The following is a 26345-nucleotide window of genomic DNA, read 5'->3' as shown; positions in this document are numbered from 1 at the left end:
AAAATTTTTTGGAACGGTTTGCGGTGGATCGGCGGGTCTACGAAAATTGTCTGCGCACTCAAGCAGCTGGCGGTGGATCGGCGGGTCCACGAACAGGGACAGCGTGCTCCAGCTGCTGGCGGTGAATCAGTGGGTCTGCAGTGGCGAGAGACCAGTGACTGGAGGTTCCAGGCCAGCCGGAATTGCGAGGCCCTGCTTGGTGAGCAGTGATACACCACAGGCTGGAGACCCTGGTTATACGGGCGGTACAACCCGGAAAGGTTAGTGGTTCTCTAACCCCCCCCTGTCTTTGACCACCGGGTATTACCCACTGGAGCGCCCCTCCTGTTCCTCTTCTCGTTGCAGCATGGAGGAGCTCCTGAACCAGCTGCTACAGAGTCAGCAGCACCAACAGCATGGGCCAGGAGGTCCAGCGACAGCAGTGGGGGCTGAAAGCCAAAAAGAGGGAATGGTCCCTGTGGACATGGTGGAACAGCAGGAGCTGTCAGAGTGTAGCGATGTCGCAGCCATGAACCAGTTTGAGCGTTCCCTTCGGGGGCCAGTATGGACACTGGGTGCCCAGGGAGATGAGGGCGAACAGTGTGAACTGGGGGCTAAGGACATTGCATGGAAACCCCAAAAGGGGGCGGAGTCCCAAAAAGGGGAGGTGGCCCAAAAGGGGGCGGAGGCCTGGAACGGGGTAGTTACCCAACAGGGGGCGGGACCCCAGAAAGCGGTGGTGACCCACAAGGGGGTGGAGCATTCAAAATCCGAACAGAGGGACTATAGCAAGGGGCAATGGGATTTGCCTTACCTATGTCCTACCTGCAGTATAGGCTATCCATCCAATGTGAGGCCACAGAAGTGCTCAGTGGATTTGAATGGGCTAAGTGTGTCTGGTCTGTTAGACCCGGGTAGCCAGTTGACCTTAGTGAGACCCATGTCCGATCTCCATTTTTTGGTGAGTAGGACAATAGAAGGACGTTGTGTGCATGGGACCACTAAAGAATATCCTCTGGCCAGGGTGATGATTCAGACGGCCAAACGTATGGGGCGCCCTGATGTGGGTGTAGCTCCGGATCTGCTATATCCGGTTGTCATAGGACAGGACTTTGAGTTCTTTCGGGACTTATGGAAGACAGAGGCCGGGACCGATTGCACAGGAATAAGTCGTCTCCCGTCTACGGAAGCCTCTTTTCAGCAAGAGGTTATACAGGTTCCCGGTGGGACATTGAGGTACGCTGAGGAGGCGGTACCTCCACGTAAGGACAGTCCTGAGTTAGGGGTGACCAAAGATAATGGGGGACATGCCCAACTTAGCGACATGACCGTTAAAGTAACCAATGGTAGTGTGACCGTTGAAAACAGGAGAGCTCCAGACTAGGGGTCCGACACCTGGTTAAGTGGGGACGTGCTAGTCCAGAACACCAGGGGGAGTGACGATGACTCCAGAATAGACACTGACGTTACTAAAGTGACAAATGAGTACAGTGACAGACTGATGAGCAAAGAGGGGAAAACCTCCTCCAGTCGCCGAAGGCGCAACAGGCGCAGAAGGGCGAAGCAAGCTACAACCTCAGAAAATATGGACCAGGTAGAGACAGTGTCGTGTATGTCTGCCCACAGTGCGGATTCCCTTCTAGAATCTGAGTGTACAGAGAAGGTTAAGAAAGGCACGTTGCCGATAGCAACCGCTAATGTAGAGTCGGACAGCAAAATCATGCAAAAGAAAGATGTGTCTGTGCTGGAACTGACACATTGTAACGACGGAATTCAGCAGGGTGAAATTGCAGGGAAAAAACCGACCAAAGGAGTAATGGCGGTGTCTTCTATAATTTCCAAGCATGAATCTGGTGGTCTGTCGGATGAAGGCGCTGTAGGAGATGACATACTACAGAGTAATCTAGGAGAAGTAAACCTAGACAGTGTTGATGGAGCACAAATCCACAAAGGTCATGGTGAGCGGACCGGTAAGCTACCCAGTGGTGAGGTGTTGAATGTTGAAAATGGTGCCAAGCTTCTGGGAAGAACAGAGCACCGTGCTGAAGGGCGTGACACCCTGGCAGAGGGTGACACTGCAGAGACCCAAGAGGAAGTTGGAGGGAATGCAGTGAAGTCCCAAGACACGGCTGGTGCTGTAAAAATGGAAAGAGCCTCTGAGGAAGAGGTGAAGATCGGACGTAAGGTCTCATCAGAAGCTGAGAACCTGACTGACTCAGTGGGTAAGACCAAGAATATGGAAGAAGACAAGAGACCTCAGGAACAGTCTAGTGTCCTTGACAGTGAAGGAAGCAAACCAGTCTTCAAGTGCTGGATTGACGTGCCGGAAGACTTAAGAGAAGCCTGTGCCAGTGAGAGGGTGCATGAGAGATTCCAGAAGGCAGTCGGGGCCTGTAAAGTGTACTTTGCCGCAGAGACTAATCGGTTGGTGGTGTGCTCTTTTTTTAGTGACGTCACAAAGAGGCGAGTGGCCATCCTAAGTGACATGCACCTCCGGTGTCTTCGTACGAAGTGGCTCATCACTGCCAGGAAGGATGCAGACGTCAGACGCTTGGCGCAGCTGACCACAGGGTTTCACGAAGTGGTGGTTGTGAAGACAACATTGATCGGGCTGGCATTGAGAGCGCTAAGGAATAACATTAAGCAAGCCAGGGAGGTTCCAGGGGTTACAGCCGTACACTTAGAAAAAGACAGCAGAACCTTCCGTATCTATGGAAAAACTGCAGAAGCGGTGAAGACAGCTCGACGGTTATTGGAGTTTGTTGAAGAGAGCATTCAAGTGCCCAAAGAGATGGTCATGAGGCTTATTGGACGACATGGAAGAGCCATGCAGGAGATGGTTGATAAGACCGGCGTGACAAGAGTAAGAATTGATATTCATAATAAAGCCAGGATACCCTGTGAAGTCGGCATGGTTTCCGGTGCCATTGCGGGAACGACAGAGTGTGTTGCTGATATGCGAGTCCTCCTAGAATACCGCCTGGGATACCTGGAAGACTTAAAACAGTTGAATTTAGAAAAACAGAGAATTGCGAGCCAACTCCGCCAAGTTGGTGTGGGATGGCGACCATATAGGAGTTATGGCCCCGAAGAGGAAGGTAGCCCACTCGATGAACGGGTTACCTCAGAGGGCGAAAGAAAGCCTATTGATAAAGTGAGCCGGGGTCACAGAGGACCCGGATATTTATCAGGCTGTAGTACGGATTCTGAAGGGTCTCCGTCCTGCGAGACACAATCTGAAGGATTTAATGAAAAGAGGGCTGCTGTGTTAGCCACGGACGCTGACAAGAAAGTACGCTGTCCAAGACCCGGACGAAGATGTCTGGGTAGAAGAGCCCGAGAGAGATCTATGAACGGCTCAGGCGGACGTCATAGTTATGGCATCTCTTCTATCATCTCCCCGCGGAGGCTCCTCGATAGTGAGGGCCCTAGTGGTCAGGTTAGCTCAGGGACTGACAGGACGATGGTGCCACCTAGGGGAGGATCTCCCTCTTGCTCAGTCCTTGGGCGACAGCCTTGGTGGGATGGGTCTAGCCGGGGACTGTGTCTGAATAGTGGGTTTCCTGCGCAGGGTTTGGTGAGGGACGGTCCGGCGAGACCAGAAGCTCGAGGGGGTCCTGAAGGGCCCTCTTGCCTGTTAGTGCACTGTGGCCCGGATGCCCTGTCTCCGGGCCCCTGTAGGGTATCGAGTGTTCAACCCTACAAGTTTGAACAGAGGGGGGGATATGTGACGTAGCGACCATCGACGTGGTAAATGGTCGCTATATGTCACAGTGGAGAAGGTATCTGCGATATCTAGACGAAAAAGGTTGCTATGGGACTTGTAGTCCACAAAGGCTTCTTGCTACACATAAGGGTCAGGTTCCCTTTAATAATCCCAAGGTGCTCTGCAGGGCTGAGATTCACAGACCTCCACCTGTGGGTGTAGCTCGAGGGGTTAAAGCAATCCAGTCTCAGAACCTGGGTGGAGTGTGTCTAGGGCAGTCTAGATAGAGACTAGCTCTAGACTTCCAGCGTGTGTGCTGGTAGAGAGAGAGCAGAGCAGAGCCGAGAGCTCTGCATGGAGCAACTTGTGCGGAGGCTGAGCACAGGGCTCCGATATTAAGTCTGAGCCGAGACTGAGGTGAGTGCAACCAGTCCAGGGCTGTAGGGCCGAACCTCTCCTGGAGGAGACACAGACCCGTGGTCTGCAGAGGGCCCTGGGGCCGAGAAGGAGCCTCAGCTAGAGGTGTCTGCTACCAGGTGCCAGAGAGTGAGGAAAGTGGTTAAACTTCCACTATGAACTAGTAATAGAGTTTGCTCTGTAAGCTGCAGAGCCGGAAGCCTGGAAAAGCTCCATGCCTGCGTGGAGCGATTATAAGTTTGTGGACCCTCCTGGAACAGTCGATCGGGGCATCGTAAGACCGCTTCCTACGGCAAGGGGTGCCTGTGTGACGGGGACCCGTATGGACGGTACATAACCCGGCTGTGTTCCGCGTGAATTTACATGTACAGCGAGGACAATAAAGCTGTTTGGATTGGACTATTTGAGTCACTGCGTCTTTGTAGTCCTGGGGGACCCCCACCCCGCTACACCGCCTCCACACACACACAGAGTCCTATCAGTGTACAACACCTCTCGGTTCCTTCTAACAGACTGTACATGTGCCAAATCAACAGTTTTATCACAACTGAAATACACCCATTGGTTGTGGTATGTGGATAGCTAGACCCACCCATCTCTCCAGCTGTCCATAAACCTGGCCCTTGTGAATGCCTTAACAAAACTCGTGGCTCTACAGGGAACAGCGTAAACATTCAAGGTTTACATTCAAGAGGACAACCATCTCTGTGATACATAACAGGCATTCATAATGTAGCCGGTCACCATTTACACTGAGCAGAAAGACATCTTCATATCCAATCTGGAGCAAACACTACACCAATAGCTAGCCAGAAATTGAGCCCCTCTATCTGAAATAAAGTTTTGGGAACACCATGCAATTTAAAATGTGAGAAATTATTATTATTATTATTATTTATTATTATTATATAGCGCCATTTATTCCATGGCGCTTTACAAGTGAGAGAGGGTATATGTACAACAATCATTAACAGTACAAGACAGACTGGTATAGGAGGAGAGAGGACCCTGCCCGCGAGGGCTCACAGTCTACAGGAATGAACAAAGTTGTTAATCTCTTAGCAGTTGGCAAGTTTTGAAAATTAACCATTTTGCTAATACGGTCCACCACCACTCACATGACTGTATCACCGCCAGAGTCAAACAAATCAGAGACAAAGCCCATGGACAAGTGGGTCCAAGGCTGCAGGGAACATTGTTAAGCAAGAGTTAACCCACTGTTGCTTGACGATCTGCACAAACTCTGCATCTACTGACATACTCTTCAATGTCCATAACGTTTAATTAAACTTCTTTTAAAAAGTTGCGTAGTGCTGCAACCATAAAAACACTGTGCAAACAAACTACAATTAGACCATTTCGAGTGGGTCTCTTTGTTTGTACCATTAGCCCTTTACCTAAAGCATCTCCCCTGATGAATCCTGGTGGAGGAAACGCGTCGGGAGGGTATTCAGTGAAGACTTTTTAGGGCCATTCTATTTAAGGTCAGTTTGGTACTGCCCTTGTAAGGGCTGGAGTCAATGGGGTTTTGAGGAGTCAGCTAGTCCATTCCAGGGAGAGAGCTCATGCCTGGTAGTGGACAGCCACCCGATTTATCTACACTGATGACCCCCTCCAGCAACTGACCTGGACCTACATATGGGTGAGACCAACCCTTTTTTCAAGTGTGTAACTGCACATTGTAAGATTATTAATCCGGATGTATCAATCATCAGGCAATACATATGCATATATGTTGCCGCCATGACCATAGCCATTTAATCTAAATCCAGGGGACACCACTGTGACCTTGGCTCGGCTCTTTCTGGGTAATGGTTGGCGTTATTGGGACAATATATATGGTTATATGTCTGATCTTTGGATGAATCACTAACTCCGTACATCATATTGTATTACTATACTACCATGAGAGGTTCTGTTCCCACTGGAACACACCTAATTTACGTTTAAGTAACAGACAGGACTGTTTGTTTTTTTTTGCCTATCATCCGGATCAAAGCAGTTTATTTCAGTGTCTAACAATTCTGGATACTGATGTGTTGTTGAACCTTTGCATCTTGTCTGATAAATTTGATATATTACTGACAGTTACCATCCCCTATTTGAGTGGTGGTTCCAATATTGGTTCTATTGTGGTCCTTTCGGACATGAATGGTGTTTTCTTTTGTTTGCACAGTGTTTTTATGGTTGCAGCACTACGCAACTTTGTAAAGAAGTTTATTTAAAAGTTATGTATTATCCCCTCTATTATTGCTGATATTTACTTTTACATTTAGAGGTGTCATAGGAACGGCCCATCATTACCCGTTTCTGTATTTGCTGGTATTTCTACTCTTCAATGTCCCTACAAGCATTCTGCCACAAAATAGACCTAAAAAGAGATTTTCATGTAGCAAAAGAACCTGGATGACCAGATAAGAAGACATCATGCACTCCATTAAGAAGATATTTGTGTAAAGAAGGCGGAACATAAAGTTTGCATACATGTAAACCTTCCAGTGCACTGTCCTGGGCATCCTGAATGTGCCACCAGAGATCTAACCCCAGAGCTCCAACCTCTACTCCTTAACTACGGATCTTGACTGGATTTTTGCCCCCCAACTCTAGGACAAAGCTATGGGACACAGCGGCAGGCTTGACATTTTTAGATCCCTAGAGATAACAAAATCAAACAGATAAAAAAAAAAGTTCCACCAAGTTTGTCTGGTGTTTGAGCACTTAGAGTCAATGTACAACAGGTTCTTATGATTGGTAAAGACAAACTCCTTATGTTTTGCCCCTTCCAACCAATGCTACCTATACCATAATTAGATTCTGCTTGGGTGAACCTCTGAGAGTAAAAAGCACAAGCATGTAGATACCCGCTTTTTTCTGCAAAATAACAGCTCCCATCCCTATAGAGGAAGTGTCTGCTTTAAAAAAATGGCAAATCGACATCAGTTTGAGTGAGAACAGGGACATTAGAGAAAGCTGTCTTGAGAGCCGCAAAAGCATTTACTACCTTGGCTGACTAAGAAGATAAATTTGCTCCCTTCTTAGTCATATCAGTTAAAGGCTGACCGAAAACGTCTTAATGAACTTCTGATAAAAAATTTGCAAAGCTACAAAATCTTTGCAATGCTTTCAGGTTACTTGGTTGATCCCAGTCAAGGACTGCTTGTGTCGCGGGCAGAGGAGGGGACGCTGCGCTCTCACACTGCTCGGGTCCGGCTGCCGCTGCTGCTGCGGCCTGCTGCTGCTCGGTGGCTCGAGCGATGGGCCGGATCCCGGGGACTCGAGCGGCGCTCCTCGCCCGTGAGTGAAAGGGGTTTGGTTGTTGGGATAGTTTATTGTCCGTGACGCCACCCACGGTTGTGGTGATTGTATGGACACCAACGCTCCTCTGTATGGGCATCCCGGGAGCGGTGACAGGGAGCAGCAAAGTTGTTAGTTCTCCCCTCCGTGGGTAGGGGGTGGTTGTCTCGGGGCCCAGTGATGAGGTGGGGGATGCTGGATGGCAGGGCCGGTGCAGGGCTTGGTGGGGTGCAGGGACGCGGGGGCAGCGCTGTGCCTCACGGCACTGTGGTACTCACTCAGCCTGAGACGGTGACACAGTTCTTGGTAAAACACACGGCTGGAAAGACGGTTCCCACGGACGGCTGCTGTTGCTTTTCCCCGGTAGTTGACGGTGACGGTCTCTGTCCCTGCACCTAATGAAATGTTGGTAGCGATGGGTTCCCACCGGTAACCCGCTCCCCGGCTTGGATATGTGCTGGAGGAGCCCCTCTTTGCCCGCAGGCGCTGGCCCTGAGAAACTGGTGCCTTGGCGGTGGCGGTGTCTCTCTCTAACGGTTGGACTGTTGCCTTCAATCGGGACTTGGTTGTTGGGAGACCCAGAGGTCCCCTTCACTGACGGATTTGGCAAATTCACGGCGACTCCTAGCCTTGCCGGGATCCGAAAGGCCCCTGCCAATGGTGCTGGCTTCTCTTCGTATACCGCTCCGGTACCGCCGGGCGACCACCCGTTCACGGTCCTTTCGGCAACCTCCAAACAGCCTCTCCTGCAGACAGTCACCGCCGTCTGCTAACCTTGCTGTTCTCAGTCCGGGGTACACACCCAGACCAACTTCAGGCTTTCTCAACTGTCACTTTCTCTTCCACCTTTACTCCTCTCTCTTGCTCCTCTACCACTTCACTCTTAGGTGGGCTTTGCACGTTGCGACATCGGTAACAATGTGTTACTGATGCTGCAGCGATAGTCCCGCCCCCGTCGCACGTGCAATATCTAGTGAATGCTGCCGTAGCGATTATTATTGCTACGGCAGTTTCACACGCACATACCTGCCGTGCGACGTCCCTCTGGCCGGCGACCCGCCTCCTTCCTAAGGGGGCGGGTCGTGCGGCGTCACAGTGACGTCACATGGCAGGCGGCCAATTGAAGTGGAGGGGCGGAGATGAGCAGGATGTAAACATCCCGCCCACCTCCGTCCTTCTCATTGCAGACGGCGGCAGGTAAGGTGAAGTTCCTCGCTCCTGCGGCTTCATACACAGCGATGTGTGCTGCCGCAGGAGCGAGGAACTACATCGCACATGTCACTGCACCGGCATTATGGAAATGTCGGAGGCTGCAGCGATGATTCGATAACGACGCTTTTGCGCTCGTTCATCGTATCAAAAAGGATTTTCACGTTACGATATCGACTGCGACGCCGGATGTGCGTCACTTTCGATTTGACCCTATCGACATCGCACGTGCAATGTCGCAACGTGCAAAGCCGCCCTTACTCTCACTCTCCCTAGACTGTTCTTCTCACTCCTTCACTTCCCTAGCTTAACTCATCTCTAACTGATCTCTAACTGATCTGCCTGGTTTTCCCGCCTCCAGGGCTGTGAACTCCTCGGTGGGCGGAGCCAACCGCCTGGCCCACCCCCTGGTGTGGACATCAGCCCCTGGAGGAAGGCAACAAGGATTTTTGTGTAGCTTTGGTGTACCTATCCGAGATGTAGGGTGTGGTGGTGTTATGACCTGTGACCCCTGTCTTGCCCAGGGCGTCACACTTGCACCTTAACAGGGTCGATCTAAAACCTCATGCAGAAAATATATGTCCTAAGAATTTGACCTGCTATACTACAATTGACATCTCTCTAGTTTAGCAAATGTTTATCTTGCAGAATCTGGAGAACCTGTCTGACATGCTCACGATACTCCTCCTGAGTGCACAAATAAATCAATATGTCATCCAAGTAAATTGCTACAAATGTACCTGCCAGAGAGCAAAAAATATAATTTATAAAATTTTGAAATATGACTTTTAGGCATATTCATTATGGTCTTCTATTTGTTACCCTGACAAATGCGTATAAGGTTATATGCCCCTTTCAAATCAATTAGGAAAGGTTATTACCAGGAATGGATAGGTACACAGCAATTGGTAATAAAGTTTAAAATTTAACTTTTAATTCTATTTATTAAAATTGACTCAAGGTCTAAAAATTTCACCCGTGATTAGTGACCACACAAATAGACGGACACAAGCAAATTGGGTATTCAGATCCAATAGGCATACAAAACCGTATTAGAGAGAGAAAAATCAGATATCAAATACCCTCACAAAACCAAAGGGTAGTGTGTTTACACAAAAACATCCGTTTTTTTACCTCAAATTGCTTTTTAACATCTGACAGAAGCAGGGTCTCCTCTTTCACCCATCCTCTCTGACAGAAAAAAGAAACAGATATTACCTTAGTGGGGCATGATACACATTATCTATTCAGCCCAATGGTAACAGCTAGGATATGCTCAAAGCCCTACTTGTTTTCTTCCCAACGCGTTTCCTCTTATCGATTCATCAGGGGAAATTACCATTTGGAGGCTTAACAAAGGAGCATGGGATCTATAACATCCTAGGTGTGTGCTTCCATAACACACCGGGTCAGGGGACCACGCTTCTTGTGACATCACAAGAAGCGTGGTCCCCGGACCCGGTGTGTTATGGAAGCACACACCTAGGATGTTATAGATCCCATGCTCCTTTGTTAAGCCTCCAAATGGTAATTTCCCCTGATGAATCGATAAGAGGAAACGCGTTGGGAAGAAAACAAGTAGGGCTTTGAGCATATCCTAGCTGTTACCATTGGGCTGAATAGATAATGTGTATCATGCCCCACTAAGGTAATATCTGTTTCTTTTTTCTGTCAGAGAGGATGGGTGAAAGATGAGACCCTGCTTCTGTCAGATGTTAAAAAGCAATTTGAGGTAAAAAAACGGATGTTTTTGTGTAAACACACTACCCTTTGGTTTTGTGAGGGTATTTGATATCTGATTTTTCTCTCTCTAATACGGTTTTGTATGCCTATTGGATCTGAATACCCAATTTGCTTGTGTCCGTCTATTTGTGTGGTCCCTAATCACGGGTGAAATTTTTAGACCTTGAGTCAATTTTATTAAATAGTATTAAAAGTTAAATTTTAAACTTTATTACCAATTGCTGTGTACCTACCCCTTCAAATCAAGTTTGGAAAACCATTTTGCTCTAGAAAATTGGTTCAAAAGGTCAGGTATAAGGGGCAAAGAGTACGGACTATAAACCATGATATTAATCTCTCCAAAATACAAGCACAGACACAACCCTCCATCTTATTTTTAAAAATAAAATAGCCCATGGTGACTGTTGAGGTGGACGGCCGTATATGCCCCTAAGCCAGACTCTTTTGAATATCCTCTTTCAAGATTTCCCTTTCTGGAAGAGAAAGGTTAAACAAACGAGCTTTAGTCATTTCAGCTCCCAGTATGAAGTGAACATCAGAATCAGAATATATATTTGCATATACATTTATTATTTCAATGCTATTCATTTTAAATAAAAAATAGGAAAAAGTGACATCAATGTTCCGCAGAGAGGCCAGGAGCTGTCCACGATATAAGGACACAATAATAGTTAGTTTGTAATGCTATATATGCTGATCTAATCAAATTTTTCAAAAATGTGAGGGGTGTGGTCACTTTTGTGATATACTGTATACATACATACAGGCAGAGATACCTAAGCAATCCCACAATTACACTGTTTGGACAGTTTTGTCATGTAGCTCCACACCGATGGCCAGCATGCAAGTCATAAGATCTCCATCCCTGCGATGTGGAGATACATAATGCCCAACTTTGAAAAAATAAAGGAGGGACACATAAAGAAAGGACACATAAAATAGCATGCTGCTGCAATTTTTACTGTACAGAAAATCAATACCCTATTCTAGACAGGCCTTTACATGTGGCCACACAACATACTGCTCCTAGTTAGGCCTATTAGTGTTCTGTATTCTCACACAGGGGCATAACGATGGCGGTTGGAGAGAGTGTGACCACGATCAGGCCCCTGCACATTTTATATACAGTCATATGAAAAAGTTTGGGCACCCCTATTAATGTTAACCTTTTTTCTTTATAACAATTTGGGTTTTTGCAACAGCTATTTCAGTTTCATATATCTAATAACTGATGGACTGAGTAATATTTCTGGATTGAAATGAGGTTTATTGTACTAACAGAAAATGTGCAATCCGCATTTAAACAAAATGTGACCGGTGCAAAAGTATGGGCACTCTTATCAATTTATTGATTTGAACACTCCTAACTACTTTTTACTGACTTACTAAAGCACTAAATTGGTTTTGTAACCTCATTGAGCTTTGAACTTCATAGGCAGGTGTATCCAATCATGAGAAAAGGTATTTAAGGTGGCCACTTTCAAGTTGTTCTCCTATTTGAATCTCCTATGAAGAGTGGCATCATGGGCTCCTCAAAACAACTCTCAAATGATCTGAAAACAAAGATTATTCAACATAGTTGTTCAGGGGAAGGATACAAAAAGTTGTCTCAGAGATTTAAACTGTCAGTTTCCACTGTGAGGAACATAGTAAGGAAATGGAAGAACACAGGAACGGCTTGTTAAGGCCAGAAGTGGCAGGCCAAGAAAAATATCAGAAAGGCAGAGAATAAGAATGGTGAGAACAGTCAAGGACAATCCACAGACCACCTAGAAAGACATGCAGCATCATCTTGCTGCAGATGGTGTCAATGTGTATCGGTCAACAATACAGCGCACGTTGCACAAGGAGAAGATGTATGAGAGAGTGATGCAAAAGAAGCCGTTTTTGCAAGCACGCCATAAACAGAGTTGCCTGAGGTATGCAAAAGCACATTTGGATAAGCCAGTTACATTTTGGAAGAAGGTCCTGTGGACTGATGAAACAAAGATTGAGTTGTTTGGTCATACAAACAGGCGTTATGCATGGAGGCAAAAAACCACAGCATTCCAAGAAAAGCACTTGCTACCCACAGTAAAATTTGGTGGAGGTTCCATCATGCTTTGGAGCTGTGTGGCCAACGCTGGCACCGGGAATCTTGTTAAATTTGAGGGTCGCATGGATTTAACTCAGTATCAGCAGATTCTTGACAATAATGTGCAAGAATCAGTGACGAAGTTGAAGTTACGCAGGGGATGGATATTTCAACAAGACAATGATCCAAAACACCGCTCCAAATCTACTCAGGCATTCATGCAGAGGAACAATTACAATGTTCTGGAATGGCCATCCCAGTCCCCAGACCTGAATATCATTGAAAGTCTGTGGGATGATTTGAAGCGTGCTGTCCATGCTCGGCGACCATCAAACTTAACTGAACTGGAATTGTTTTGTAAGCAGGAATGGTCAAATATACCTTCATCTAGGATCCAGGAAGTCATTAAAAGCTAAAGGAAGCGACTAGAGGCTGTTATTTTTGCAAAAGGTGGCTCTATAAAATATTAATGTCACTTTTATGTTGAGGTACCCATACTTTTGCACCGGTCAAATTTTGTTTAAATGCGGATTGCACATTTTCTGTTAGTACAATAAACCTCATTTCAATCCAGAGATATTACTCAGTCCATCAGTTATAAGATATATGAAACTGAAATAGCTGTTGCAAAAACCCAATTTGTTATAAAGAGAAAAGGTTAACATTAATAGGGGTTCCCAAACTTATATATATATATATTATATATATATAATTAGTAATATGTATAACGAACCAGCAGCAGATCAGGACAACAAATATCACAAGCAGGAAGCGGTATGGGCTAAAGGGGGCCCTAATAGGCCATAGGGAGAATTTTTTTCCCCCTACCTGACTACAGAGGGTGTGACACCTTAAGTTTTTGGGTGACCCCCGTACCACAATGGCTAACCCTTTCCCTATCCATGCTATACAGGATAGTCCTAAATCAAAGGAGGAACAGATAAGTACACAAAAAGATAAACATGGGCTAGAGAATAATCTCAAAAATACCCTAGAAAAAATATTTTTTCCTTTTCTGCCTGACTACAGAGGAATATTACGCCTTAGATTACAGGGCGCCTCTGTTCTAGCCTGCCTGGGATTGAGATGTTTGGCAGATTCGAAATATGACAGTTTTTTATAGTCTATGATTACCGTAATGGGATTACCTGCCCTCTCTGGATGGAAGAGGAGAAATTCAGCTCACGATCCTGCTACCCACCGCTCCTTGTTCGGACCCAACGCACGGAAGGCTTGGCTGCCACATATCTAAGAAAAGGGAAAAGAAGTCCAGTGCAGTCCTCAGGTTGTGAAATAAAATCCAACATTTATTTGATACAATTCCGTTAAAATATAGCGATGTGCAGGGTGATAATATCAATCTAATACCCCATCAAACTACGTGTTTCGACACATAGTCTTAGTCATGTTCAAATGAGGTTCTGGATGTCGGTTTCCTAAAAACAACTCTCACACCCATGTTAATCACAATCATATGTGCGGTGTTACAAAACTTGACAGCTCAGAAAGACCTTATGCACAATCCTAATAGAAAACACACAAGGAGTGAACAATATAAAAAAAGTGAAGGTATATAAACAAAAAATAAAAATCATTCATATATGGTATAATATAAATGATGTATAGAGCTGCAGTTTTTATCCCTGCTATAAAGGATAGTCCTAAATCAAAGGAGGAAAAGATAGGGGCACAAAAAGATAAACATGGGCTAGAGAATAATGTCAAAAATACCCTAGAAAAATGATTTTTTTCCTTTCCTGCCTGACTACAGAGGACTATTATGCCTTAGATTTCAGGACGCCTCTGTTCTAGCCTGGCTGGGATTGAAACGTTTAGCAGATTTGAGATATGACAGGATTTTATAGTCTATGATTACCGTAATGGGATTAACTGCCCTCTCCAGCCATTCCTCAAAAGCAAAATGTATTGCTCCCTGTTACCAACATCATAGTTTCTCTTGACTGAGGGTAATTTCTTGGAAAAGAAAACACAAGCATGCAATTTATCAGGAGACAGACCTTGTGACAACACAGCCCCCCACCCCAACCTCAGATGCATTGACCTCCACAATAAAAGGCTACAAAACATTGTGCTGACTGAGTATACTTGCTGTGAAAAAACATATTTTTAAAGAGGAAAAAGGCTGCTGGGCAAAGTCTGACATGTCAGTGAGAGGCTTTACAATTGCCAAATAATTCTGAGTACATTTCTGATAAAAACTGGTAAATCCTAGAAAGTGCTATAATGCTTTCAGGTTTTCCGAATGATCCCAGTCAATTACAAACCACCTGCTTCGAACCTAGGCTTGAAGGAACTGAAAAATATCACCAGCACCAGTCCAAAGGAAGGAAGCAGTATTTAAACACCAAGGGGACACTGGTAATCAACGGCTTTGTGGAAGTCGAGATCATGCTGTGTCCAAAATAAAGAGAGATGAATCCAGCATGAAAACTACCTATACCAATGAATACTGACAGCAGGAACAATTGAAAGTCAGCATTCTGTGCAACTGGGTAAGGAATTGGCTAAAAGATAGGAAACAAAGAGTAGTCATAAATGGTACATTCTCTAAATGGGCTATAGTCAGCAGTGGGGTGCCGCAGGGATCTGTGCTAGGACCGATTTCTTTTTAATCTTTTTATTAATGACCTTGTGGATGGGATTGATAGTAAAGTGTCAGTCTTTGCTGATGACACCAAACTATGTAGGATATTAAAAACTGACCTTGATAGTACAATATTACAAAAAGATCTGGATAAGATGTCAGAATGGGCAGATACTTGGCAAATGAGATTTAATGTTGATAAATGTAAAGTAATGCACAGAGGACGGAGTAATCCTATAACTGCGTATACATTAAATGGAAGTAAACTCGGGACTACAGAACAGGAGAAGGACTTGGGTATTCTCATTACAAATAAGCTGAGCAGCAGCAATCAATGTCAAGCAGCAGCTGCTAAAGCAAACAAGATTTTAGGGTGTATAAAAAGAGAGATTAGATCCCATGATCCCAACGTATTGTTAACCCTCTATAAATCACTTGTAAGGCCACATCTGGAATATGGGATCCAGTTTTGGGCTCCACATTTTAAAAAGGACATTTAGAAGTTAGTCAGTTCAAAGGCGGGCAACTAGACTACTACAACGAATGGAAGGCCTCCCATATGATGAGAGGTTGAAAAAGTTACATATGTTTAGCTTAGAAAAAAGACATCTCAGAGGAGATCTCATTTATATGTATAAATACATGTGTGGTCAGTATAAAGGACTGGCACATGACTTATTTCTTCCAAAGACAATACTAAGGACCAGGGGGCACTCACTGCGAGTGGGGAAAAAAAGCGATTCCGACAGCTAAATAGGAAAGGGTTCTTTACAGTTAGAGCAGTCAGACTGTGGAATGCCCTACCACAAGAGGTAGTAATGGCAGATAATATAACAGCTTTTAAAAAAGGGCTGGATGATTTCCTCAGTATACAAAACATTATTGATTATAAATGACTTAAGGCCGCTTTACACGCTGCGACCTCGCTAGAGAGATCGCTAGCGTGCGTACCCGCCCCCATCGTTTGTGTGTCACGAGCACATCGCTGCCCGTGGCGCACAAAATCACTCGGACCCGTCACACTACTTACCTGCCTAGTGACGTCGCTGTGACCGGCGATGCGAACTGCCTCCTTTCTAAGGGGGCGGTTCATTCGGCGTCACAGCAACGTCACTAAGCAGCCACCCAATCGAAGCGGAGGGGCGGAGATGAGCAGGACGTAACATCCCGCCCACCTCCTTCCTTCCTCATTGCCAGTGGCCACAGGTAAGGTGAGGTTTCTCGTTCCTGCGGTGTCACACATAGCAATGTGTGCTGCCGCAGAACGACGAACAACATCGTACCTGCAGCAGCAACGATTTTTTGGAATAGGGGAGCATGTCAACAATTAGCGATTTTGCACGATTTTGCGACCTTTTTTGATTACACGTAGGTGTCACACGCAACGACATCGCTAACGCGGCCGGATGTGCGTCACGAATTCCGTGACCCCAACGACATCGCGTTAGCGATGTAGCTGCATTTAAAGCGGCCTTTAGTGACCAAATGTAGAACTGGTGGAGGAAGGTTGAACTAGATGGACCTAGGTCTTTTTTCAACCTAAGTAACTATGCTGTTGTGACACCCTGGCCTATCAGGTCGTCGCAGGGTATTGTGCAATCTGCCCTTATGTGCAATATCCACCTCCTCCTTGGTTAAGGGTCCCTAACCATTGGTGTTGCCAAGAACAAGCTAATTAAAATCCTAGGAACACTCTGCACCACACCCACCAGACACACCTGTGGACGGCCTGAGTGGAATAGGGTCGCCCACTTGAGGGATTGTTAAGGGGAGGTCAGGAGTTTCAGGAGTGGGCCAGTGTAGTGTTGGAGGTGAAAGTGAGAGGAGGTCAGGAGCTGGGCTCCTTGGAGCTACTAGGTAAAACAATCACTGATCTCGGGGAGACCAGCCAGAGAAAACACTACCAGCAGCCAACAAGGGCACATAAGACAGGGAAATCCTAGGTACATTGCCCCCTGGGAAATATGCAAATCAAAAAAGTCCGTGGAGCCTCTGTTAGGAGTCTCAACACAGAAACTAGCCAGACATCCCTCCGGGAAGGACCTAGCCAAGGAGTGGCTCTTTTTAGGAAACCACCATAACCACCATATTAAGTGGCCCTTTTAGTCAATATCCAACTCTTTGACAAGTTTAAAGATATGACAAGGGAATTACCAAGGCCAGGTATCTATCCACAGACAGCTGTTTCGGGGTATTGGCCAGAAGGGAGCAATGCCTAGTAGACCACCAAGACAAAACAATCACTGATCTCGGGCATTGCTCCCACCCGGCCAGAATCCTACTCCACACTGATGAGGGGGGCTGCAAAAATAGACAGAAAGTGAGAAAACATAAAACATGAGCACATGTGGAAAGGAGAAATAATGCAACCAATGGCTATCTCTTACAAACCTAACAGCAAATATAGTAAAGGTGTAGGTAAACCGGGTTTTACACACTACAATATATCTAACGATGTGTCGGTGGGGTCACGTAAGTGACGCACATTTGGCATTGTTAGTGATATTGTAGAGTGTGACAGCTGTGTGCGATTCCAATTGTATGCAAAATCGTTGATTGCATACACGTCGCTCATTTTTTAAAAATTGAACGTGCGGTTGTTCAATGTTACCGAGGCAGCACACATCGCTCCGTGTGACACCCCGGGAAAGATGAACTGCAGCTTACCTGCGTCCCGCTGTCAATGCTGAAGGAAGGTGGTGGGCGGGATGTTTACGTCCCGCTCATCTCCGTCCCTCCGCTTCTATTGGCCAGCCACTGTGTGACATTGCTGTGACGCCGAACGTCCCTCCCCCTTCAGGAAGTGGATGTTCGCCGCCCACAGCGAGGTCGTTTGGAAGGTAAGTACGTGTGACGGGGTTACAGGATTGTGTGACACGGGTAACAAATTGCCCGTGCCGCACAAACGTTGGGGGCGGGTGCGATCGCAAATGCGATCGCACGTTTAATTGAAACGTAATTGAAACGTGTAAAGCAGGCTTTAGACAAATGAGAAAGCACAGAGCAAATGAATCCCCGGTCCTAGTCCATCAGGCAAAAACCCTAACAGAGCTGGAACTCCATAGCAGAAATCCACATGGAAATAATGCAGTCAGCAAAGAAGACTGGAATCAGGAGAGTATAGACAGCTTCACGCACCTTGTTCTGATACAATAGAAATGATAAGTCAGAGAAAACAGCTAATAACTGCAAACCAAAAGGAGAGATGCAAAAGTAAATGACCATAAGCATTTGTACAGGGACTGACCAGGCTGTGGCTCAGCAGGGATGGAAGCAGACTACAGAGCAGGAGGCCACTGCATCAGAGGCATGACAACTCATTTCACAGGCTGTACATGGAAAGCAATCAGGGGGGAACGTACACCTAAGTGTTTGAGTACGCCATGATACACTGAGATGCTGTACTTGGTTTGAACAGTCATTCTGTACTGACAGAGTCCCTTGAATGTAATGGATTATGAAATAACAAAATTGAGGTTTCTTTAAGCTAATAATAATTAGAGAAATATTAAGTACTATTATACTACTATAAATATTGAATATGTCACAAGTTTCCTAAATAAATATATTTCTAAAGGCGCTATTTCCATGAATTTCTCACCGAATGTTGTTAACAACCCATCCAATGCACATTGGCAAATAATAAGTGATACTTATTGTATTACAACAGTTTGAAGCATATTTTACTATTTTTATTTTCTTAGGATGTTCTGCGGGAAAACTAGCTCTCCCTACAAATGTTGATGGTGTTCCACACTATGCTGAGGCTGATATAGTGAACTTACAAGGAGTTACTGGTGGCAATACTTACTCTGTTCCAGCAATCACTATGGATCTTCTATCTGGCAAAGAGGTAGCAGTAGAAGAATTTCCAAGAAAGCACTTGACTTTCAAAGAAAAACTTGGAGAAGGTCAGTTTGGAGAGGTCAGTATGTTTTTTATATATGTATTGACAATTTAGAATTACAATTTGCAATTCTTAAACATTACATGAAACTCCATGCATTTTGTTAGCAGCAAATATAAAGCCCTAACATTTAAAAATGAATAATAAGATATTTCAAAGTACAGTAGTTGATTGTTTCAGTTTTGTCTGCCTTACAAAAGCAGTTTTTATAGCCACCCTAAAGTAGTAACATCATATAATACAGGGGTCTCAAACTCGGCTGGGTATAAGGGCTGCACATACTGTAGATAAAAAATTATTTGAGGGACCACATTATTTTCAGGACAAAGTGATATTTTTATTGGTACCCTATTTGCTTTTACACCTTTGGATCACCGTTTTGAAAATTTGTCATTTGTTTAATATAACAAACATGCACTTTTTTGTTATATATATATATATATATATATATATATATATATATATATATATATATATATATATATATATATATATATATATATATTTGTGCTGGTAAGAAAATTCATGCTTTATTTAGATTTTTTTTTTTACATTTTATCCCCTTTTTGTAAGTGATACAGTTTTACAAAGCACCACATAGTAGTAATCTTGACCAACATCTTGTAGTAGTGTTCCCATCCTGGTACTCATCTTTTAGTAGTGTCCCCCATCCTGTTCCCCTTGTAGCAATGTGCAAAATCCTGCTTCCCATTCTGTAATAATGTGCCCATCCTTGTCCCCTTGTAGTAATGTGCTCATACCTATTTCCATCCTTATGTCCCCATCCTGATCCTCATCCTATAGTAATGTGCCCCATTCTGGTCCTCATCCTATAGTAATGTGTCCATCATTGTCCCCTTCTTGTAGTAATATGCCGAATCCTGTGGTAATGTTCCCATTCTGGTCCTCATCATGTAGTAGTCTGCTCATTCTTGTCCCCATCTTGTCATCTGCCCCTCTTTGTCCCCATCCTGTAGTATTGTGTCCATCCTTGACTCCATTCTATAGTAATGTGCCCCATTCTGATCCCCCTCCTGTAGTAATGTGCCCATACGTGTCCCCATCCTGTAGTAATGTGCCCATCCTAGTCTCCATTCTGTAGTAATATGTCAATCCTTGTCCCCATTTTGTAGTAATGTCCCTATCCTGCAGTAATGGGCCCAGGGCCCATCCTGGTTCTCATCCTGTAGTAAAATCCCCATCCTGGTCCTTTACCTGTAGTAATGTGCCCATCTTTGTGTTCCCATCCTGTAGTTATGTGCTCATCCTTGTCCTCATCCTGTAGTAATGTGTCCAACCTGGTCCTCATCCTGTAGTAAAATCCCCATCCTGCTCCTCATCCTATAGTAATGTGCCCATCCTTGTGTCCTCATTCTGTAGTAATGTGCCCATCCTTGTCCCCATCCTGTAGTAATGTGCTCATCCTGTAGTAATGTGCCCAACCTGGTCCTCATCCTGTGGTTATGTGTCCATCCTTGTGCCTATCTTGTAGTAATGTGCCCATCCTGTAGTAATATGTCCATCCTTGTCGACATTCTGTAATAATGTCCCCATCCTGTAGTAATGGGCCCAGTGCCCATTCTGGTCCTCATCCTGTAGTAAAATTCCCATCCTGGTCCTTATCCTGTAGTAATGGGCCCATCCTTGTGTCCTCTTCTTGTAGTAATGTGCCTTTTACTGAACCTCTTCTTCTAGCAATGTCCCATCCTGATCCCCTATTGTGCCATTCTATCTACACACACACACACACCCTGCCCTGTGCAGCCACACAAACACACCAAAACTTTCTACTCACTTGTTCGTTCCCTCAGCATCCTCTTTCTTGCTTCATGCGGCCCGCAGGCATGTGAACCCAAAAACGATCGCAGCCACTGTCAGTTGACCGTTTTGCCACTCAGAGTCAAGTTCTCTCTGCACAACTATTCCAATAGCAGCCACTGGCCAATCAGACGCAAGCAACTGAGATCATACTTGTCAGTTGCTTGCCTCTAATTGGCCGGCGGTTGCCATTGAGTTGTGCAGAGAGCTTAACTCTGCGCAGCGCCAGCAAAAAGTTAATCTGAAATAAAGCACTGTCGTCTGAGGTCCCTGCACCAGCCATGATCGTTACCGGGTCCACATGCCTATGGGCCGCAAGAAGCAGCCTGATGGGTTGCATGTGGCTCGCGTGTGTGAGACCTCTGATGTACCGTATTTTCGGACTATAAGATGCACCGGACCATAAAACGCACCCTGGTTTTAGAGGAGGAAAATAGGAAAATAAAATTTTAAGCAATAAATGTGGTCATGACACTGTTATGGGGCAAGGATCTGCTGCTGACACTATTATGGGGGTAATGTCCCCAAATTCTCTACTAAGGTACCCCATCTTGGTAATGATCCTCCTGCCTTGTAAATGATCCCCATCCCTTTGCTTTTGGTATGACCGTCCAGTTGTTCTATGCATCTGAATTTCCTGCTTTGACCTTAATCTCCTCACCTGCATAGACATTTAAAGTCCCTTTGCTTTTGGTATGACCGTCCAGTTGTTCTATGCATCTGAATTTCCTGCTTTGACCTTAATCTCCTCACCTGCATAGACATTTAAAGTCCCTTTGCTTTTGGTATGACCGTCCAGTTGTTCTATGCATCTGAATTTCCTGCTTTGACCTTAATCTCCTCACCTGCATAGACATTTAAAGTCCCTTTGCTTTTGGTATGACCGTCCAGTTGTTCTATGCATCTGAATTTCCTGCTTTGACCTTAATCTCCTCACCTGCATAGACATTTAAAGTCCCTTTGCTTTTGGTATGACCGTCCAGTTGTTCTATGCATCTGAATTTCCTGCTTTGACCTTAATCTCCTCACCTGCATAGACATTTAAAGTCCCTTTGCTTTTGGTATGCTAACCTGCTGTTTTACTGTTGTATAATTAGTTAAATCCTGTCTGTATTTTTTTTTTTCTCTTCTTTGAGTGCTTCCTACCTGTTTGTAATTCTTTCATGTGCCTCACCCCTGCTGGTCAGCTGATGTTCATCTGGGTCAATGAGACATGTATATAAGTACTGCACTAGGTCTATGACCGTGGTCTGTGTGCGTGCCTCTGGATAAGTGCCTCATAAGTGTCAGAAATATACCAGAAATGAAATGTAATTCTATGGCCTAACTCTCCATGGTCCCCATTCATCTCTGATTCTGACAATCCATCTGTCTCATTCACAGGTATGACCGTCCAGTTGTTCTATGCATCTGAATTTCCTGCTTTGACCTTAATCTCCTCACCTGCATAGACATTTAAAGTCCCTTTGCTTTTGGTATGCTAACCTGCTGTTTTACTGTTGTATAATTAGTTAAATCCTGTCTGTATTTTTTTTTCTCTTCTTTGAGTGCTTCCTACCTGTTTGTAATTCTTTCATGTGCCTCACCCCTGCTGGTCAGCTGATGTTCATCTGGGTCAATGAGACATGTATATAAGTACTGCACTAGGTCTATGACCGTGGTCTGTGTGCGTGCCTCTGGATAAGTGCCTCATAAGTGTCAGAAATATACCAGAAATGAAATGTAATTCTATGGCCTAACTCTCCATGGTCCCCATTCATCTCTGATTCTGACAATCCATCTGTCTCATTCACAGGTATGACCGTCCAGTTGTTCTATGCATCTGAATTTCCTGCTTTGACCTTAATCTCCTCACCTGCATAGACATTAAAGTCCCTTTGCTTTTGGTATGCTAACCTGCTGTTTTACTGTTGTATAATTAGTTAAATCCTGTCTGTATTTTTTTTTTTCTCTTCTTTGAGTGCTTCCTACCTGTTTGTAATTCTTTCATGTGCCTCACCCCTGCTGGTCAGCTGATGTTCATCTGGGTCAATGAGACATGTATATAAGTACTGCACTAGGTCTATGACCGTGGTCTGTGTGCGTGCCTCTGGATAAGTGCCTCATAAGTGTCAGAAATATACCAGAAATGAAATGTAATTCTATGGCCTAACTCTCCATGGTCCCCATTCATCTCTGATTCTGACAATCCATCTGTCTCATTCACAGGTATGACCGTCCAGTTGTTCTATGCATCTGAATTTCCTGCTTTGACCTTAATCTCCTCACCTGCATAGACATTTAAAGTCCCTTTGCTTTTGGTATGCTAACCTGCTGTTTTACTGTTGTATAATTAGTTAAATCCTGTCTGTATTTTTTTTTCTCTTCTTTGAGTGCTTCCTACCTGTTTGTAATTCTTTCATGTGCCTCACCCCTGCTGGTCAGCTGATGTTCATCTGGGTCAATGAGACATGTATATAAGTACTGCACTAGGTCTATGACCGTGGTCTGTGTGCGTGCCTCTGGATAAGTGCCTCATAAGTGTCAGAAATATACCAGAAATGAAATGTAATTCTATGGCCTAACTCTCCATGGTCCCCATTCATCTCTGATTCTGACAATCCATCTGTCTCATTCACAGGTATGACCGTCCAGTTGTTCTATGCATCTGAATTTCCTGCTTTGACCTTAATCTCCTCACCTGCATAGACATTTAAAGTCCCTTTGCTTTTGGTATGCTAACCTGCTGTTTTACTGTTGTATAATTAGTTAAATCCTGTCTGTATTTTTTTTTTCTCTTCTTTGAGTGCTTCCTACCTGTTTGTAATTCTTTCATGTGCCTCACCCCTGCTGGTCAGCTGATGTTCATCTGGGTCAATGAGACATGTATATAAGTACTGCACTAGGTCTATGACCGTGGTCTGTGTGCGTGCCTCTGGATAAGTGCCTCATAAGTGTCAGAAATATACCAGAAATGAAATGTAATTCTATGGCCTAACTCTCCATGGTCCCCATTCATCTCTGATTCTGACAATCCATCTGTCTCATTCACAGGTATGACCGTCCAGTTGTTCTATGCATCTGAATTTCCTGCTTTGACCTTAATCTCCTCACCTGCATAGACATTTAAAGTCCCTTTGCTTTTGGTATGCTAACCTGCTGTTTTACTGTTGTATAATTAGTTAAATCCTGTCTGTATTTTTTTTTTTTCTCTTCTTTGAGTGCTTCCTACCTGTTTGTAATTCTTTCATGTGCCTCACCCCTGCTGGTCAGCTGATGTTCATCTGGGTCAATGAGACATGTATATAAGTACTGCACTAGGTCTATGACCGTGGTCTGTGTGCGTGCCTCTGGATAAGTGCCTCATAAGTGTCAGAAATATACCAGAAATGAAATGTAATTCTATGGCCTAACTCTCCATGGTCCCCATTCATCTCTGATTCTGACAATCCATCTGTCTCATTCACAGGTATGACCGTCCAGTTGTTCTATGCATCTGAATTTCCTGCTTTGACCTTAATCTCCTCACCTGCATAGACATTTAAAGTCCCTTTGCTTTTGGTATGCTAACCTGCTGTTTTACTGTTGTATAATTAGTTAAATCCTGTCTGTATTTTTTTTTTTCTCTTCTTTGAGTGCTTCCTACCTGTTTGTAATTCTTTCATGTGCCTCACCCCTGCTGGTCAGCTGATGTTCATCTGGGTCAATGAGACATGTATATAAGTACTGCACTAGGTCTATGACCGTGGTCTGTGTGCGTGCCTCTGGATAAGTGCCTCATAAGTGTCAGAAATATACCAGAAATGAAATGTAATTCTATGGCCTAACTCTCCATGGTCCCCATTCATCTCTGATTCTGACAATCCATCTGTCTCATTCACAGGTATGACCGTCCAGTTGTTCTATGCATCTGAATTTCCTGCTTTGACCTTAATCTCCTCACCTGCATAGACATTTAAAGTCCCTTTGCTTTTGGTATGCTAACCTGCTGTTTTACTGTTGTATAATTAGTTAAATCCTGTCTGTATTTTTTTTTTCTCTTCTTTGAGTGCTTCCTACCTGTTTGTAATTCTTTCATGTGCCTCACCCCTGCTGGTCAGCTGATGTTCATCTGGGTCAATGAGACATGTATATAAGTACTGCACTAGGTCTATGACCGTGGTCTGTGTGCGTGCCTCTGGATAAGTGCCTCATAAGTGTCAGAAATATACCAGAAATGAAATGTAATTCTATGGCCTAACTCTCCATGGTCCCCATTCATCTCTGATTCTGACAATCCATCTGTCTCATTCACAGGTATGACCGTCCAGTTGTTCTATGCATCTGAATTTCCTGCTTTGACCTTAATCTCCTCACCTGCATAGACATTTAAAGTCCCTTTGCTTTTGGTATGACCGTCCAGTTGTTCTATGCATCTGAATTTCCTGCTTTGACCTTAATCTCCTCACCTGCATAGACATTTAAAGTCCCTTTGCTTTTGGTATGACCGTCCAGTTGTTCTATGCATCTGAATTTCCTGCTTTGACCTTAATGTCCTCACCTGCATAGACATTTAAAGTCCCTTTGCTTTTGGTATGACCGTCCAGTTGTTCTATGCATCTGAATTTCCTGCTTTGACCTTAATCTCCTCACCTGCATAGACATTTAAAGTCCCTTTGCTTTTGGTATGACCGTCCAGTTGTTCTATGCATCTGAATTTCCTGCTTTGACCTTAATCTCCTCACCTGCATAGACATTTAAAGTCCCTTTGCTTTTGGTATGCTAACCTGCTGTTTTACTGTTGTATAATTAGTTAAATCCTGTCTGTATTTTTTTTTTTCTCTTCTTTGAGTGCTTCCTACCTGTTTGTAATTCTTTCATGTGCCTCACCCCTGCTGGTCAGCTGATGTTCATCTGGGTCAATGAGACATGTATATAAGTACTGCACTAGGTCTATGACCGTGGTCTGTGTGCGTGCCTCTGGATAAGTGCCTCATAAGTGTCAGAAATATACCAGAAATGAAATGTAATTCTATGGCCTAACTCTCCATGGTCCCCATTCATCTCTGATTCTGACAATCCATCTGTCTCATTCACAGGTATGACCGTCCAGTTGTTCTATGCATCTGAATTTCCTGCTTTGACCTTAATCTCCTCACCTGCATAGACATTTAAAGTCCCTTTGCTTTTGGTATGCTAACCTGCTGTTTTACTGTTGTATAATTAGTTAAATCCTGTCTGTATTTTTTTTTTCTCTTCTTTGAGTGCTTCCTACCTGTTTGTAATTCTTTCATGTGCCTCACCCCTGCTGGTCAGCTGATGTTCATCTGGGTCAATGAGACATGTATATAAGTACTGCACTAGGTCTATGACCGTGGTCTGTGTGCGTGCCTCTGGATAAGTGCCTCATAAGTGTCAGAAATATACCAGAAATGAAATGTAATTCTATGGCCTAACTCTCCATGGTCCCCATTCATCTCTGATTCTGACAATCCATCTGTCTCATTCACAGGTATGACCGTCCAGTTGTTCTATGCATCTGAATTTCCTGCTTTGACCTTAATCTCCTCACCTGCATAGACATTAAAGTCCCTTTGCTTTTGGTATGCTAACCTGCTGTTTTACTGTTGTATAA

General features: G+C 44.5%; 1 protein-coding gene across 1 annotated transcript in view; it reads left to right on the top strand.

Annotated features, from left to right (window-relative positions):
• The window catches only part of DDR2 (discoidin domain receptor tyrosine kinase 2), a 798230-nt gene that overhangs the window by 613195 nt on the left and 158690 nt on the right, over positions 1-26345 (top strand). Inside the window, exon 13 of the mRNA XM_075321981.1 lies at positions 18732-18952. Within this exon, the coding sequence (XP_075178096.1) occupies positions 18732-18952 (221 nt within the window). The remainder of the gene's footprint in view (positions 1-18731; positions 18953-26345) is intronic.

The sequence above is a fragment of the Anomaloglossus baeobatrachus genome, chromosome 8 (genome assembly GCF_048569485.1).
Source record: "Anomaloglossus baeobatrachus isolate aAnoBae1 chromosome 8, aAnoBae1.hap1, whole genome shotgun sequence".
Taxonomy (NCBI): domain Eukaryota; kingdom Metazoa; phylum Chordata; class Amphibia; order Anura; family Aromobatidae; genus Anomaloglossus; species Anomaloglossus baeobatrachus.
This window is presented reverse-complemented; position numbering and strand designations above follow the sequence as displayed.